This window comes from Copadichromis virginalis, linkage group LG1, assembly GCF_057382275.1.
Source record: "Copadichromis virginalis isolate Kocher_CV1m ecotype Utaka linkage group LG1, C_Virginalis_male_GT1.1, whole genome shotgun sequence".
NCBI classification, from domain to species: Eukaryota; Metazoa; Chordata; class Actinopteri; order Cichliformes; family Cichlidae; genus Copadichromis; species Copadichromis virginalis.
Window position 1 is genome coordinate 1,898,443 of NC_140618.1, and position 13,205 is coordinate 1,911,647.

General features: G+C 49.2%; 2 protein-coding genes across 4 annotated transcripts; one reads left to right on the plus strand and one right to left on the minus strand.

Moving 5' to 3' along the window:
* On the plus strand, nt 1–4,614 carry marchf3 (membrane associated ring-CH-type finger 3). Its single transcript, XM_085468690.1, has 4 exons — nt 1–278; nt 1,445–1,640; nt 2,587–2,793; nt 4,041–4,614. The coding sequence occupies exons 1-4, from the start codon at nt 94–96 to the stop codon at nt 4,197–4,199; spliced, it is 747 nt and encodes a 248-aa protein (XP_085324816.1). The 5' UTR covers nt 1–93; the 3' UTR covers nt 4,200–4,614.
* Nucleotides 4,615–5,079: 465 nt separating this feature from the next.
* lmnl3 (lamin L3) lies at nt 5,080–13,205 on the minus strand. Of its 3 annotated transcripts, XM_085468402.1 has the most exons (12): nt 12,651–13,205; nt 11,550–11,706; nt 10,807–10,932; nt 10,553–10,723; nt 10,359–10,484; nt 10,006–10,226; nt 9,710–9,929; nt 8,701–8,808; nt 8,482–8,598; nt 8,196–8,306; nt 8,045–8,105; nt 5,080–5,340 (listed from the first exon to the last, which is right to left on the minus strand). In XM_085468402.1, the coding sequence occupies exons 1-11, from the start codon at nt 13,052–13,054 to the stop codon at nt 8,070–8,072; spliced, it is 1,797 nt and encodes a 598-aa protein (XP_085324528.1). In that variant the 5' UTR covers nt 13,055–13,205; the 3' UTR covers nt 5,080–5,340; nt 8,045–8,069. The 3 variants fall into 3 exon arrangements, with proteins under 3 accessions (XP_085324528.1, XP_085324610.1, XP_085324685.1); XM_085468484.1 differs by lacking the exon at nt 8,045–8,105; XM_085468559.1 differs by lacking the exons at nt 8,045–8,105; nt 8,196–8,306.

A 13,205-nucleotide genomic window follows, 5' to 3' on the forward strand; every position in this document is an offset into this window, starting at 1 on the left:
TTTGTGTCACGATGTATTTTCATTCCATCTGTTTTACATTTGTGTGTGTGTGTGTGTGTGTGTGTGTGTGTGTGTGTAGCAGACGTGGAGTGAATGGCCCCTCGTACTGCAGATATGACTGTGGAGGATCCGGTGGGCCGGTGGGAGTCCAGTCCTGTGGAGGAGGTCAAGTTCATCCCTGAGCCCGCGCTGGATGAAGAGCTCCACAGCAGCAGCCAGGAAGTGATGTGCTATCACGGAGACACGCCCACTGCGGAGTGTGCATCCATCACAGACAGGTAACCGGAGCAGAAGCACAGAGGCTGAAAGTTCATCACCTCTGTAACGTACGCTATCAACGTTTGAAATCACCCAGAGTGACGAAGCCTTTCCTGGACACATTACAGCCCGAACCACCAACCCAGTTTAAATGGGTTTGATGGGAGCATCGCACAGAGACGGGTACCTGCCAATTAGTGCTTAGTCCAATCACAATCCTCGAATTTTACCAGAACTGTTAGTGCAGTGACCTCACAGCAGTCATATTATTGGTCACATGACGTCGTTAAAAGGCTCCAACAGCACAAACACGGTCCAGGTGAAGCTAGCAGACAGCTAGTAGCTACAGCCACCTGTCAGTCAAAGAGGCCACGCCCCTAATAATGCAAACTTTAAGGCTTAAAACCATTTAAACAGGTGAGTGATAGAAACAGCCTCCCCTGTACAGGTGTTATGAAGGAGGATCCACAGACACAGTTTGCGTATCAGGCTGTAAACATGTTTATTTCTGCTGTAAAGTTTTAACATGGAAGTCTATGGGGCCTGACTCACTGCTGCCTCTGCTGGACGTTAGAGGAACTGCAGTTTCTAAACTATAATTTTAGGCCCTTTATGTTGCCGCTTGGATGCACCTTGCAGATATGCTGGTGATGCATTTCACCACTTCCCAAAGGCGCTCCGCTGGACAGATCTGATAACGGTGGACGTCAGGGTGTACGCTTGTGAATCATCCAGCTACTCGCAGCCAATAGGAGAGGAGTACACTGTGGACATAAAAGAATGGACATGGTTAACAGCAGTACTCACAGAGGCTGCGTTTCTGAAGGGTTCTTGGTTAGTGATGAGAAGCTATGACCTCGATGACTTACCTCAGAGTCTCCAGTCTTCAGTCAAACAAATGCTTCACCCTGAATCCTGCATGGTGTCGTTTCCACTCAGATCCAGTAACATCACAGTGAGATGACACATATTAAAAAACACCATGAAAGAGGTCATGATATATTTTCATTATACATTTGAAGACAGATGAAAAATATTCTGTTTAATATTTTTCTTTCCTGTGAGTAAATCTACAAGGCAGGATGAATCCTTTCGTTTATGCAAAGTTTTTACCTTCTGAATGTCAAAGTAGAAAACTGCCTTTGCAGACTTCCTGTCGTCTCTGTTCGTGTGTCGCTCTGTGCAGTGAGGAGCAGTTTTGCAGGATCTGCCACGAAGGCCGGGCGTCAGGAGAGCTGCTGTCCCCCTGCGAGTGCTCCGGCAGCCTGGCTTCGGTGCACCGGAGCTGCCTGGAACAGTGGCTCACCGCCTCCGACAGCGGCCACTGCGAGCTCTGCCATCACCAGTTTGTGCTGGAGCGTGTGCCAAAGCCTCTGACTGAGGTAGGCCCATCACCACACTGATGCTCAGCGGCCCAGACTTGTGACCGAGACAGCCACACTTCTCTAATGTCTCAAACCTGGATTAATGAAACCAAGTGGCTTCGTGAGCTGAACATGAGAATATATTTGTCATCTTTTGTAGTGTCCTCTCCTCGTGTCACGCTCAGCCTGCAGAGAAAGATCTTTGTGAGATGAGACAGATGAATGAGGCTGATTGAAGTTAAATAAGAAGGATTCGCCGGCTTCTGCTGCAGAGCAGACAGAGCAAAGAGTGAAGGCTGGCTCTTTTTCCTCAATGGTGGCATGTCAGACTCAGTGGGAGGAGTTTGTTGGCTTCACGTTGGAGAACCTGTTGCCGTCAGCTCGCTGTCCATAAAGCCACTTAGCCTGAGAGGCAGATTAGCCGGTGCTTCTTTGCTGCAGAGGACAGGAGAGTGGCCTCGGTGCTCTCTGTAGGTGCATTCTTGGCTGGTAATCTGCTGATTAAGCACCGTGTGCTGTGCCAGGCTAAGCTACACACTGAACACAGGCCTGCTCAGGCGATGCTGCACGCACGCAGGGGAGGAAAGGTGCAGCACTTCCTGTTAGCGATGTACGAATCGAATCCACACAGCAAACACACACACGTTTATTCTGCTTCGATGCAGCTCCAAGTAAAAGCTGAACTGGGTTTGCAGCTACAAAGTCTCCTGTATTATCACACAGTGAACAAATAAAACATAAGTTTAATGTATTCGTTTGATGTCACCAGTTTCACTTAGTAAATGCAGGATCACTAAACGGTTCCTGGAGGAGTTTTCCTGTCTTACGTTGGTCTTAACTCCGTGTCCTGCTGATATAAGGGACGCAGTAACAGTCGGAACATGAAAACATATCACCGACATTTTACTATTTCATGGAAAACATGAGGCTAATCCTCTTCCTGCCTCCTCTTTCCCTCCATCAGTGGTGGTGCTCTCCAGCCATGCAGCAGCAGAGGAGGACGCTGTGCAGCGATGCGGCCTGCTTCCTGTTCATCACGCCGCTCGCGTCTCTGTCGGGCTGGCTGTGCATTCAAGGAGCCATGGAGCTCTACTACACCAATGGGATGGAGGCCCTGGGACTCCTGGTGCTCACTCTGGCTCTCATCATCATCTATGTGTTCTGGACTGTGGTGAGTTTAGAGTCTGTGCTGTTCATCCAGAACATGAACTTATTTTACTAACTGGAATGTAGAAGATTAATGTGGAAGACTTCAGTCCTGCACGGGGACACTTGCAGTTACTAAGTAGCAACTTCTAAAACTAAAAAGTGACGCAAATACTCAACGTCTGCTCATGGCTCCAAACGTGAGTCGTCCCCATGGACTCCTACAGCAGAAATACTCATGAGAGCAAAGGTTAAAGAAGGCCCAGCCAGCTGCTTTTCAAGCCTTTTGTTTCTCAGGGCCCCTAAACATTAGGAACAGCTGTCTCAAAGGGTTCAAGAGTACGGATATGGATTCAGAAATGTAAGAATCCACAGAACTACAGTTTACAATAATGCAAATATATAAATTCTAAAATATATTTGAAATCACTATTTAAATGAAAATCTTGGAGACGGCAGATTCAGGTGGTACTGAACTCCACTCAGGCTGCATGGGTGGGGAGAAATCTGCTCTCTTTCTAGTCCCTGTCAGGACTCTTGCTGCAGCATTTTGGATCAGCTGAAGGCTTTTCAGTGAGTTTTTAGGACTTCCTGATAATAATGAGTTACAGTCGTCCAGCCTGGAAGTAATAAATGCATGAACTAGTTTTTCAGCGTCACTCTGAGACAGGATATTTCTAACTTTAGAGATGTTGCACAAATGGAAGAACGCAGTCTTACATATTTGTTTAATATGTGCGTTGAAGGACATGTCCTGGTCAAAAATGACTCCAAGGTTCCTCACAGCGTTACTGGAGGCCAAGGTAATGCCATCCAGAGTAAGAATCTGCTTAGATACCATATTTCTAAGCTTTTCAGGGCCGAGTACAATAACCTCAGTTTGATCTGAATTAAGAAGCAGAAAGTTAGCGGCCATCCAGGTCTTTAAGAGGCTAATTGAGCCTAATAACATTAAATGCTGTTCAGGCTGTCAGCTGTTTGGTATCTACATGGATGCTAAAATCACCCACAATGATTATTTTGTTTGAGCTGAGGACTAAATCAGACAAACTGAGTCAGGCGGACGATCGATAACAAAGAAAACTGGTGTTTGAGTTTTACCGGCTGCATGGACCAAAGCTCTGTCTGGGTCTTTGGTTGATTAACAACCTGGAGTGAAAGTGTTTGTTTTAATGTCAGTGTTTCACGCTTTGGTGCAGTTGTGGAAAGCATAGTGCGCTTTGTGATTTTGTTTCATGTTTAAATTGTCTCTGCTGGTTTGGTGTTTGCCAGGTTTCTGTGCGCTACCATGTGCATCTCTTCAAAACCTGGAAGAAGACTGACCAGAGAGTTCGACTGTGGGTTCCTGTGTCAGCGCAAACACCTCCTAACCAGCAGGTGGCGCCCATACACTTCCTCAGCAAAGCCATCAACAAGGAAACGATGGTGTAGGTGGAAGTCTGCACAGCTCAAAGGACGGAGCCCACGACCCCATGAACTTTTAAACCACAAAAGACTCAATGACTCCTTTTATTTTCCTCTGTACTTTTATTATCCTGTGTTTTGGTGTTGGTGGTAATGGCATGGGGGCGCACTGGAGCAGATCCAAACTGCTTTGTAGTCAAACACCCCCCAAAGAACTACAGAGGCTAGCCTTGGTATAGCGTCCACATCTTCATTGTTAAACAGGTGGTAGTAAACACTAAAGGATGTAAATTCAGTCACACAGATTCCCAACTTAGATCTAATGACCACCAGGGGGCGATACCTGTGGCTCGTGGTCAGTTTATGGACTCAGGTACTCATTTCAGGTCACATATAATAAAACAATAAGTTCATTTTGTAAATGTTTGTCATTCTGAGAGGATTACGCTCATTGATTACGATGACATCAAATCCTCAGCTGGAGGCTGCAAAACATCCTCCGCCTGTTACGTCTGTGCTCGATAACTATTGGTCTGTGAAAGCGGCCTGCTTTAGTCCAGATGTGCTGAATGGATGCATCCCGACTGAAACGCAGGTGATTCCACAGAGCAGCAGCTGGACCAGCAGCGCAGCTTTCAGAGTTACTGAGAAAAGAGAAAACAACTACAGTTTCCGTGTCTCGGTGCGCCATCATCCAGGTAAATCCCCAAAGGTGGATTCTGTTCATCTGGACGTCTCCAGTGGGAGAAATGTTTCGTTCCCATGACAACCACGCCAGTCTACCCACCCAACCTGCAGCTTTTACCCAGAAGCTGAGCTATGAAAATAACCCAGCACTTTAGGGTGCGGTTCCCCTGCAGCATCTCTGCATGCTGCTGGAAATAAGCACAAGTTGTATTTGTTTAGAAACTTTTAGCTTTATTTATTACACTTCAACAAAAATTAAAATCAAAGCTCCTGTCGTGAAGCGAGAGCGACGAAACGTGAGGGACACTGTTGCTGTAAGGCAGGTGAGGTCATCTCACCGTCCTACTGTAAATAAAACTACTGGAGCCAGAAAGCAGCAGTCTGAGGCCCGAGCTGCTCCAGGGTTTTTCAGACCGCCGTCGAGGTCTGTGGCAGAGAGCAGGCGTCACATCACAGCACAAGTGGTCTCCTTCGAGAAATCCTGAGGGGGACAGAGCAGCAGCGTTATCGTCATAATAAAGGTCTGGTTAGTAGAAAGCTCGCAGGAAGCAGAGGGCGGGGTGGAAACCTCTGGATGTCCAGATTAATGAGCATTACAGGCTGAACCTTCAAAGCCAAACAAACCTGAGGGCGTGATGTGCAGGGCGGGGCTAATCCTGCTCACTGTACCACAGCAGGAGGCCGCGTGTTTGTGTTTGGAGTTTCATTTTCGCCGGACGGTCAGCGCTCGCATCTTAAATTCCTCCACAGCTGAGAAACTGATGCTGGTCATTTATATTTATCCCCTCGTGACGCGGTTGGTCTCTCACCGATCTTTTTAATAATCGTCGCCTTTCCATTTTAGGTGAAACCTGCCCGCCTGCTGTTTAAAACGTGATTGTCATAAAGCTGAGCGCTCGTGGAGGAAAACTCGTTTAAATGTTCCTCTCGTTTACTTAAAAGATCTTTTAGTTTCTTTTAAATGATGTAATTACAGATGCGAGGGCCTGGTCCAAAGAGCAGAGGTAATCTAAGGTGTTATTTGACACCATATTATTACTCCTGCTCCACCTGCTGAACCACATCCTCACCGTCACTTCCTGCTCCAGCTCAGTCTGGTATTTTACAAAGTTTTTCACCCGATCTGGTAAAATTAGTGCGCTCCCGTTCACTCGACAGTTTACCTGCATCTTTATTCAAAGATGTCTTCCAGTCGATTGGTCCCTGTGTGCTCGCCATAATCAGCACTGCGTCTGGTAAAGTCCTGCTTAAAAAAAAAAGCCAAGTTCGACTCTTCTCTTCTTAGCAGTTACAGACGGATCTCAAAGTTGGTGTTTATCACTAAGAAAAGCTCGAGGCCAAGCAGCTCTCAGCAGTTTCAGACAAACAGCGTTCGTGTCATGTTTCAGTCGGACTTTCGTAGAGCTCATTCTACTGAAACAGCTCGTCGCAGAGTCTGCAGTGACATTTTCATGCATCATTTTGCATGAAAAAGGTTTTATTCTGCTAGTGTTGGACCTCACGTTGGTATTTGATACGGTTGACCGCCACATGCTGCTCGATAGGCTGAAATATTGGGTCGGCGTATCTGGATCTGCCTTGGACGGTCTGAACGATGCTCATCTGCGGTGTTTGCAAGTGCAGGTCATCCTGCACTTCTCTCAGCCATCGTGTGCCACAGGGTTCTGTACTGGGCCCCTTATGGTTTCTAATAGATCTACTTCCTGTATTGAGCTACTTTAAGAACATTTGCCATCACTGCTATGCAGATGATATTCAGTTGCACATTTCTGTTAAGCCCCGAGATGTTTCTAAGCTGCACATCCTGAATTAGTGCTTAAACCCCATCAAAGGTTGGATGGCTGACAACTTCCTCCGACTCCAGTCTTTCCTTCATGAAGGAAAGACTGGAGTCCTTGTAGGTGCTCCTGACAGATTTGCTCCCCTTTCAACATTTGTCAAATCGTCTCAGGAACCTCAGGGTAACCTTTGACCCGCTCTCACTTTGGATCTTCATGTTAAATCTCTGGCTCGGTCCTGCTTTTATCACTTAAACGTTGCCAAATTAAGTCCTATTGTATCTCACACTGAACTGGAGACGGTCATTCATTTCATCACATTTGATTGCTGTAATTCATTGTTTACATGTTTAAGCAAAAACTCCCTGAAACGTCTGCAGTTTGTTCAAAACGCTGCAGAAATGCTTCTTCTCACGTGTTGCTGACACAGCTGCGTTGGCTCCCCGTTGAGTCCAGTTCAAGATTCTGACTGTAGAGGACTTCATGGACAAGCACCTGCTGACATTACTGAATATCTTCAGCCCCGTGTCCCCCGGAGGTCATGTGATCAGGCCCTACTTTTTATACAGCGTACGAGGCTGAGAGCGACGGGAGACAGCTCGTGCCACGGCAGCAGAACCGTGATTAGTTAATCAGGGTGCGACAGGTGGGTGCTGGGGTGGAGCAGCAGCAGCACAGACTTCTCAGATGCAAAGTTTTCAGATGACGATGCGTTTGTGCTTGGAGCGGGTCGCTTCTCTTTCTGTTCGCTTTTACAGAGCATCCAGAAAGTTCTCACGGCCTTTTTCCAAGATGGAATACATTCACTCTTAATCTCATGGGTTTAAATTTTTTTTAATACATTTGCTTTTATCACTTCGCCATAATGGGGTGCTGCGTGTAGAATTGAGGTGAAAAATGAATTTAATCCATTAATAATGATGCAACACGACAGAATGTGGAATAACTGGAGCGGTGCAGTGAAGCAGTGATGCTTTCTGGAGGTACTGCAGGTCCTCGTGGACGTGCAGACTGTAGCTCTACTCTGAGTCCTCAGCATCTCTAAGGATGCGCCCAGACATCCTTCAGACGATGCTCCACTCTCTTCCACAGAGACCAGGACAGCATCCACATCTCTGCAGTCACTGCACACAGCTGTGTCAGTCTTTCCCTGCCTGGAGTGGGCGCTCCACCCCGTCTCTGCAGAGCACCATGGCCTCAGATTTGAAGGCGTTAATTCTCTCCTGAAACAAACTGACGGCCTCCAGCTTGCTCAAACTACACTTTGAGTTTACTTGACGAGTGAGCTGCGCTTTCATCAGCAGAGTAACTGGGCTGCGTGATGGATGAGTGAAACAAGCCATGCATCTGGTTATGGGAGCAGGCGAGGCGAGCGGAAGAGCTGAAGCTACTTTACCCCCCACCTACCGTCCAGGCCGAGCGTGGACCGCACTCACGACACCGAACAACACTTCTTTTTTCGCTTTGGCTGCAGCGCAGGTGGGAAAACAAAAGCAGACATGAGGTCTGAGGTCCTGCACTTGGTCCTTTTCTGCTTGAACATTCCCCCTGAGGTTACCTGTCTCTGGAAGCGCTGCATTTCACTCCCCGTGACAAACTCCTCATCAAACTCCAGCCCAGTGTCGTCTTCACCCCCACCCAGCATGCACAGCCTGCGCTCGGCCACTTCCTGTTTAAATCAAATCGCAGTAATACAAACATATCCTGTACAGCTGTGGAAGGTGCCACACTTCAAAATCATCACCTAAAAGTTTCAGAGTTAAATAAAGTGTTCATGTTACAAAGCATTACTTTCAGCTTTATTGTACAGGTGCATTCTGGGAGGTGTGGTTTATTTCCTCTACCTCGTGGTTGGAGTTCAGGAGGATCACCCTGATATCAGTGATGACCCCCCAGCTCTTGTGGCCCTGCAGAACCAGGTCACTGGGCTCCACCTCCACCTCAGCGCCTGCTGCCCAGATCTGACAGGTAAACGCACACGAACACGCACACACACTTTCATTGTGTTTACAGTGATTACCAGTGGCGGTCAATAAGTCTTCCTACAATGTTAAAGGACTCACAGTGAGTGTCTGCCCACCAGCCAGGACGCAGGAGGCGGGAATGTGAAAGGTGATGTCTCCAGCGCCGGGGTAAACCCGCCGGACCACCCACCCACCCAGAGACTGCTCCTGGAAACAAATGAGAAACAAATTAAAGAGTCATCATCTCGACCCTAAAATGGGTTTTCTCAAACTGCAGAGCACGCCATCGTGACCCTGTAGAGATTTAAAAAAAAAAAAAAAAAAAAAAAAATTGTTTGCACATATTTTACATGAAGGCTGCTCCAACACCAGCTAGCTTAATGTCCTGAGATCATTATATATTATTAAATGTAATTACAGATGAATTACTGCAGTGCTGAACGGGTCGGGGTGGGATGTGGAGCTGGGTCAGTGAGTGATGGAGCGCATGAAGAACCCGGGCGGGTTGCTGGCTCTGTGCAATATTGACATTATTGTAGTTCATGTAACAGTTTTTCCTCCCAGTAATGGAAAGTTACACAAAATCGTTAACAGCAGTGTGCAGGAGGTCATCGGAAGCAGACCGCTCCACCGAGAGCGCCACGCCACACTGACCCAAGCTGGTCGTGCATCCCTACACAATTAAACCCACAGGCATGAAAACATGCAGCCAAGGCAGAAGCAGCAAAACCTGCAGTTCCTCCAACATCCAGCAGAGGGAGCAGCGACTCCATCACAGGTGTTAAACATGTTTACAGCCTGATACACAAGCTGCTACATTCCCCCTGTGCTAACATCTGTATGGGGAGAATATTTTATTTCTAAATAGCAATATTACAGTTTGCCTTATTAGGGGCGTGGCCTACTTGACTGACAGGCGAACAGTGACAGCTGTAGCTGCAAGCTGTCTGCTAGGCTTCACCTCTGCAGACCCTGAACTGGACCTCTGGGCGTGTTTGTGCTGCTTTTAATGAAATCATGTGACCAATAATGCATGTTCTGCATCCAATACCAAGCTGTCAAACATCCTCCAGCTTGACCCGAGGCTTTACAACCCGTACAGACTTACTTTCTCTGAGTTGTTCTTCAGTCGAACATATTTTTCATCCACGTCAATCTCTTCTACACTCACGGCGCCGCGCTCCATCGAACGACTGGACATTTTGTAGGCGGGCGAGCTCCCCGACTCGCCTTCGTATTTCCGTTTCTTCCCTCTGGGCTTTCGGCCGCTGTGCTCGTGCGTTCGAGGTATGGATGTCCGCTGCGAGGGGCTGGGCGACAGCTTAAACCTGACAGGAAACAGAACCAACCATGGGAGCAAAAACACCTGAGACCCAGGACCCCTCCACTCACGCGCAGCCATACCTCTGCTCCTCCACCTCCAGCATCTTCCTGTAGGCACTGATCTCCACGTCCAGAGCTACCTTCACATCCATCAGGTGCTCGTAGTCCTCCAGCTGACTGAACATCTGGGTTCTCATGTTGAGCAGCTCCTGCTCCTTCTGACTCAGTTTGTGGTGCCAGACTTCCCGCTCCTTGTCCAGAGTCCTCTCCAGGTCCTGGAAGCGGTTCTCCAGAGAGATTTTCTGACAGAGAGAGGGGGGAACATTAAGACGAAGAGCGTTTCCCTCCACATCAGAGGCTTTTTCTCATTTTGGTGCAGAAACTGCAGGAAACTTGGAAGCTGCACTGACGAGCACAGACCTCCCCCAACTCACTTCTTTTCTGCACTGCTGCAGCTGCGAGCTGAGGGTCTCCACTCGGACCTTCGTGGCGTCCAGCTCGTCTTTTGTGGCCGAAGCCACGCCGTTCTTCTCCAGCGCATCCTGCTGGGCGTTGTGTAGCTGTCGGGCACAAAGCAGCGTGAAACACATTTTTTAATATCGGAAAATAATCCGTGAGCAGCTCTAACCTTTGAGCCGAAAACCCGGTCGATCTCTTCTTTGTACTGCTGAAGCTGCGACTCGCTGTCCTGCCGCAGCTGCTGCATCGCCTCAGCCAGTTTGCCTTCGAACTCCCTCCTCCGCCCTGAATCCACCTCCACCAGGCGGCTTTCGTGTCTGCTTCGGATCTCCAGGATCTCCTATTTCAAAAACAAAGAGGTGAAACGGTGACGTGAAGATGCGCCAACCTGAAAATGTAGAAAGTGGCAGCAGCCCGAGTTACCTGCTCACTGATGTTCTTGTGCAGTTCGAGCTCCTCTTTCAGCGTTTGCACCTGGTTCTCCGTTTCGACTCGCCGCAGCATCTCAGAGCTCAGCTGGTTCTTGGTTTCTGCCAGCAGAGCCTCCAGCTGGTGACACAAATAAGACGAACGTCAGAGCTGAGGGACTGACTGCACCTAACGATTAGGATTTTCAAATATCCGATTAGTGACAAACCATGAAGTTTGGGACCAATTTCCTAATTTTCACAGACACCGGTTGCAGGAATGCACTTTAACGCCACTGAATTTATTCAGAAGTTCAGCCGTCTTCACATCACTTCAGCCCCCGATGAGCTCAGAGCTGTGCGACCACCACAAACGGCAGCGCGGACAGACAGCCGAAGCCTGCCGGATTTCACTTCTTACCTGCGTACATCGCCATGGTAACTCGTGCTGTGAAGCCAGCCTGCTGCGGGGCAGGTGACGCTCAATCAGCCCAGTTACAGATTCAAGAGTAAGTGAAATTATAAGAGCGCTGAAACAGATGAAGCCTGATTGGTGGGCTGAAGCTAACGTGCAACCATTCATGTTTCCGATTCTACTTTTCAAGCTAAGCCAGGATTTCCTCACATCCTGTCAGACCCAACGGCGCAGGCTCGTTTTCATGTCCCTCGCCGCAGGTGAGACACGACGTCTCCGACGAGGATAACTGGTTGGGGCGTTCCACGCACGCTGCACAGTTTAACGGCGGCTGCCCTTCTTACTTGTTCGAGCTGGCTCTGCAGGTCGGCGAGGTCGCCGTTGAGTCTGCGGTTCTCCGACTGCAGTTTGGTGAACTCGGCGTCCTTCAAGCTCAGAGTCTCCTCAGCTCTCCTCAACTGGGCCAGCGCGTTGGTCAGATCGCCCTCCTTCTTCTGGTGCCTGAAAGAGACGCGAGCACAACGTTATCGGTCGTGTGATACCAGCTGCTGCCCTCCCCCAGCAGAAGTCTGTTAAACACAAAAACAAACCATCACAGGAGTCACTCAGTCAGGCCGGCGCTCACACTTCGGAGTTTCAAATGCACAGACTCAGATCCACAGACACTCACAGTCCACGTTTACCACGTTGCCTGACTTCATATCACCAGGATGTTTAATGAAACTGAGCCGCACCTGCTCATCTGCTGTCTGCGTACTTTAGAGCCTTTACAGCTGTAACATGTAAAAGTGGCTTTAACTGGACTCCAAGCACTCGAGTCACACCAGGGCTGCTTATCTGCGGCCCTGTGGAGGTCTGCAGGGCGAACACTGCTGCACACACTGACCTGTGTCTCCATCGGCTTCCAGTTCACCTCAGTGTCAATTTCAAGATCCTGCTTCTTACATTCAAAGCGCTTCATAACCTCGCTCCTCCAGATTCATCTTCTCCACACGTGCTCTGTTCTTCTCCAGCTTTCCACCTGCTCGCATGTCTACCCTGGGACTCTTTGGTCGTTCTGCGCCGACACTTTGGGATGCACTTCCACCAGATCTCCGGACTACAAACTCCCTCTGTACTTCCATCTGTTCAGAACTGCAGACCCTTCATCACGACTAGCTCTACCTTGTTTAGCTTTCATACTTTTTTTAATATTTACCTTATGTTTTTAATTTTGTTGTACTAATGTAAGGTGACCTTGAGGGTCTTTAAAGGCGCATATAAAGAAAATGTATTATTATAACAGACTGAGGAAAGATTTAATCTCCGTGATGAGACAAACGTTTATGAAGGATCAATAATCAGCATCCATCAACTCCTATGAAGTTTTATAAAGCGGGGCGGAAACCATCCTCTAAATCAGAGACTTTCTGACTGCAGTCTGGTGTAACGCTGTGCGCTCCTACCTCGCCTGGAGCGTCCGGTGCTCCTCGCACAGATTCCCGTAGTCGATCTGCAGCTGGGCCCTCTCCTGGGCAAGGCCGTCCAGGGACTTCCTGACGTCGGCCAGCTCCTCCTCGTACAGCCTCCGCACGCTGCTCCTGGCCTCCTCCTTCTCCTCCAGCTTCAGCAGCATGTAGGAGCGCTCACTCTCCAGCTCCTGCACCCGCTGGATGTAGTTGGCGAGGCGGTCGTTGAGGCCCCGGAGCTCGTCCTTCTCCTGCAGCCGGGACAGGCGGGACGGGCTGGTACTGGAGGCGGACAGGCCGGCCGCCGCGCCGCTTCGCCGGCCGGCGGAGCGGCTGGATCGGCCACTGGAGGAGGCCGCCGGGGTGGAGGTGGCCGCGGGGGTACAGATGGGCGAGGCCATGACGGAGGTGCTCGCGGTAACAGCTTCACAGAGCCGGGGACGCTCCTCGGGACGGCTTTAGTAGCACAGCCGGCCTCACCTGCACGCAATCATTCCTGACGAGCTGACAACGGCACGAGCGCGCGACCGAACCGCGCAGGGCACATCCGGC

Coding starts and splice junctions, on each gene's coding strand:
- marchf3 (XM_085468690.1), top strand. CDS start 94: ATGGCCCCTCGTACTGCAGATATGACTGTGGAGGATCCGGTGGGCCGG. Junction 279..1,444: donor TGTGCATCCATCACAGACAG/GTAACCGGAGCA, acceptor CGCTCTGTGCAG/TGAGGAGCAGTTTTGCAGGA. Junction 1,641..2,586: donor TGCCAAAGCCTCTGACTGAG/GTAGGCCCATCA, acceptor TCCCTCCATCAG/TGGTGGTGCTCTCCAGCCAT.
- lmnl3 (XM_085468484.1), bottom strand. CDS start 13,054: ATGGCCTCGCCCATCTGTACCCCCGCGGCCACCTCCACCCCGGCGGCC. Junction 8,809..9,709: donor TGAAGAACAACTCAGAGAAA/GTAAGTCTGTAC, acceptor ATTTGTTTCCAG/GAGCAGTCTCTGGGTGGGTG. Junction 8,599..8,700: donor CTGGTGGGCAGACACTCACT/GTGAGTCCTTTA, acceptor TTTACCTGTCAG/ATCTGGGCAGCAGGCGCTGA.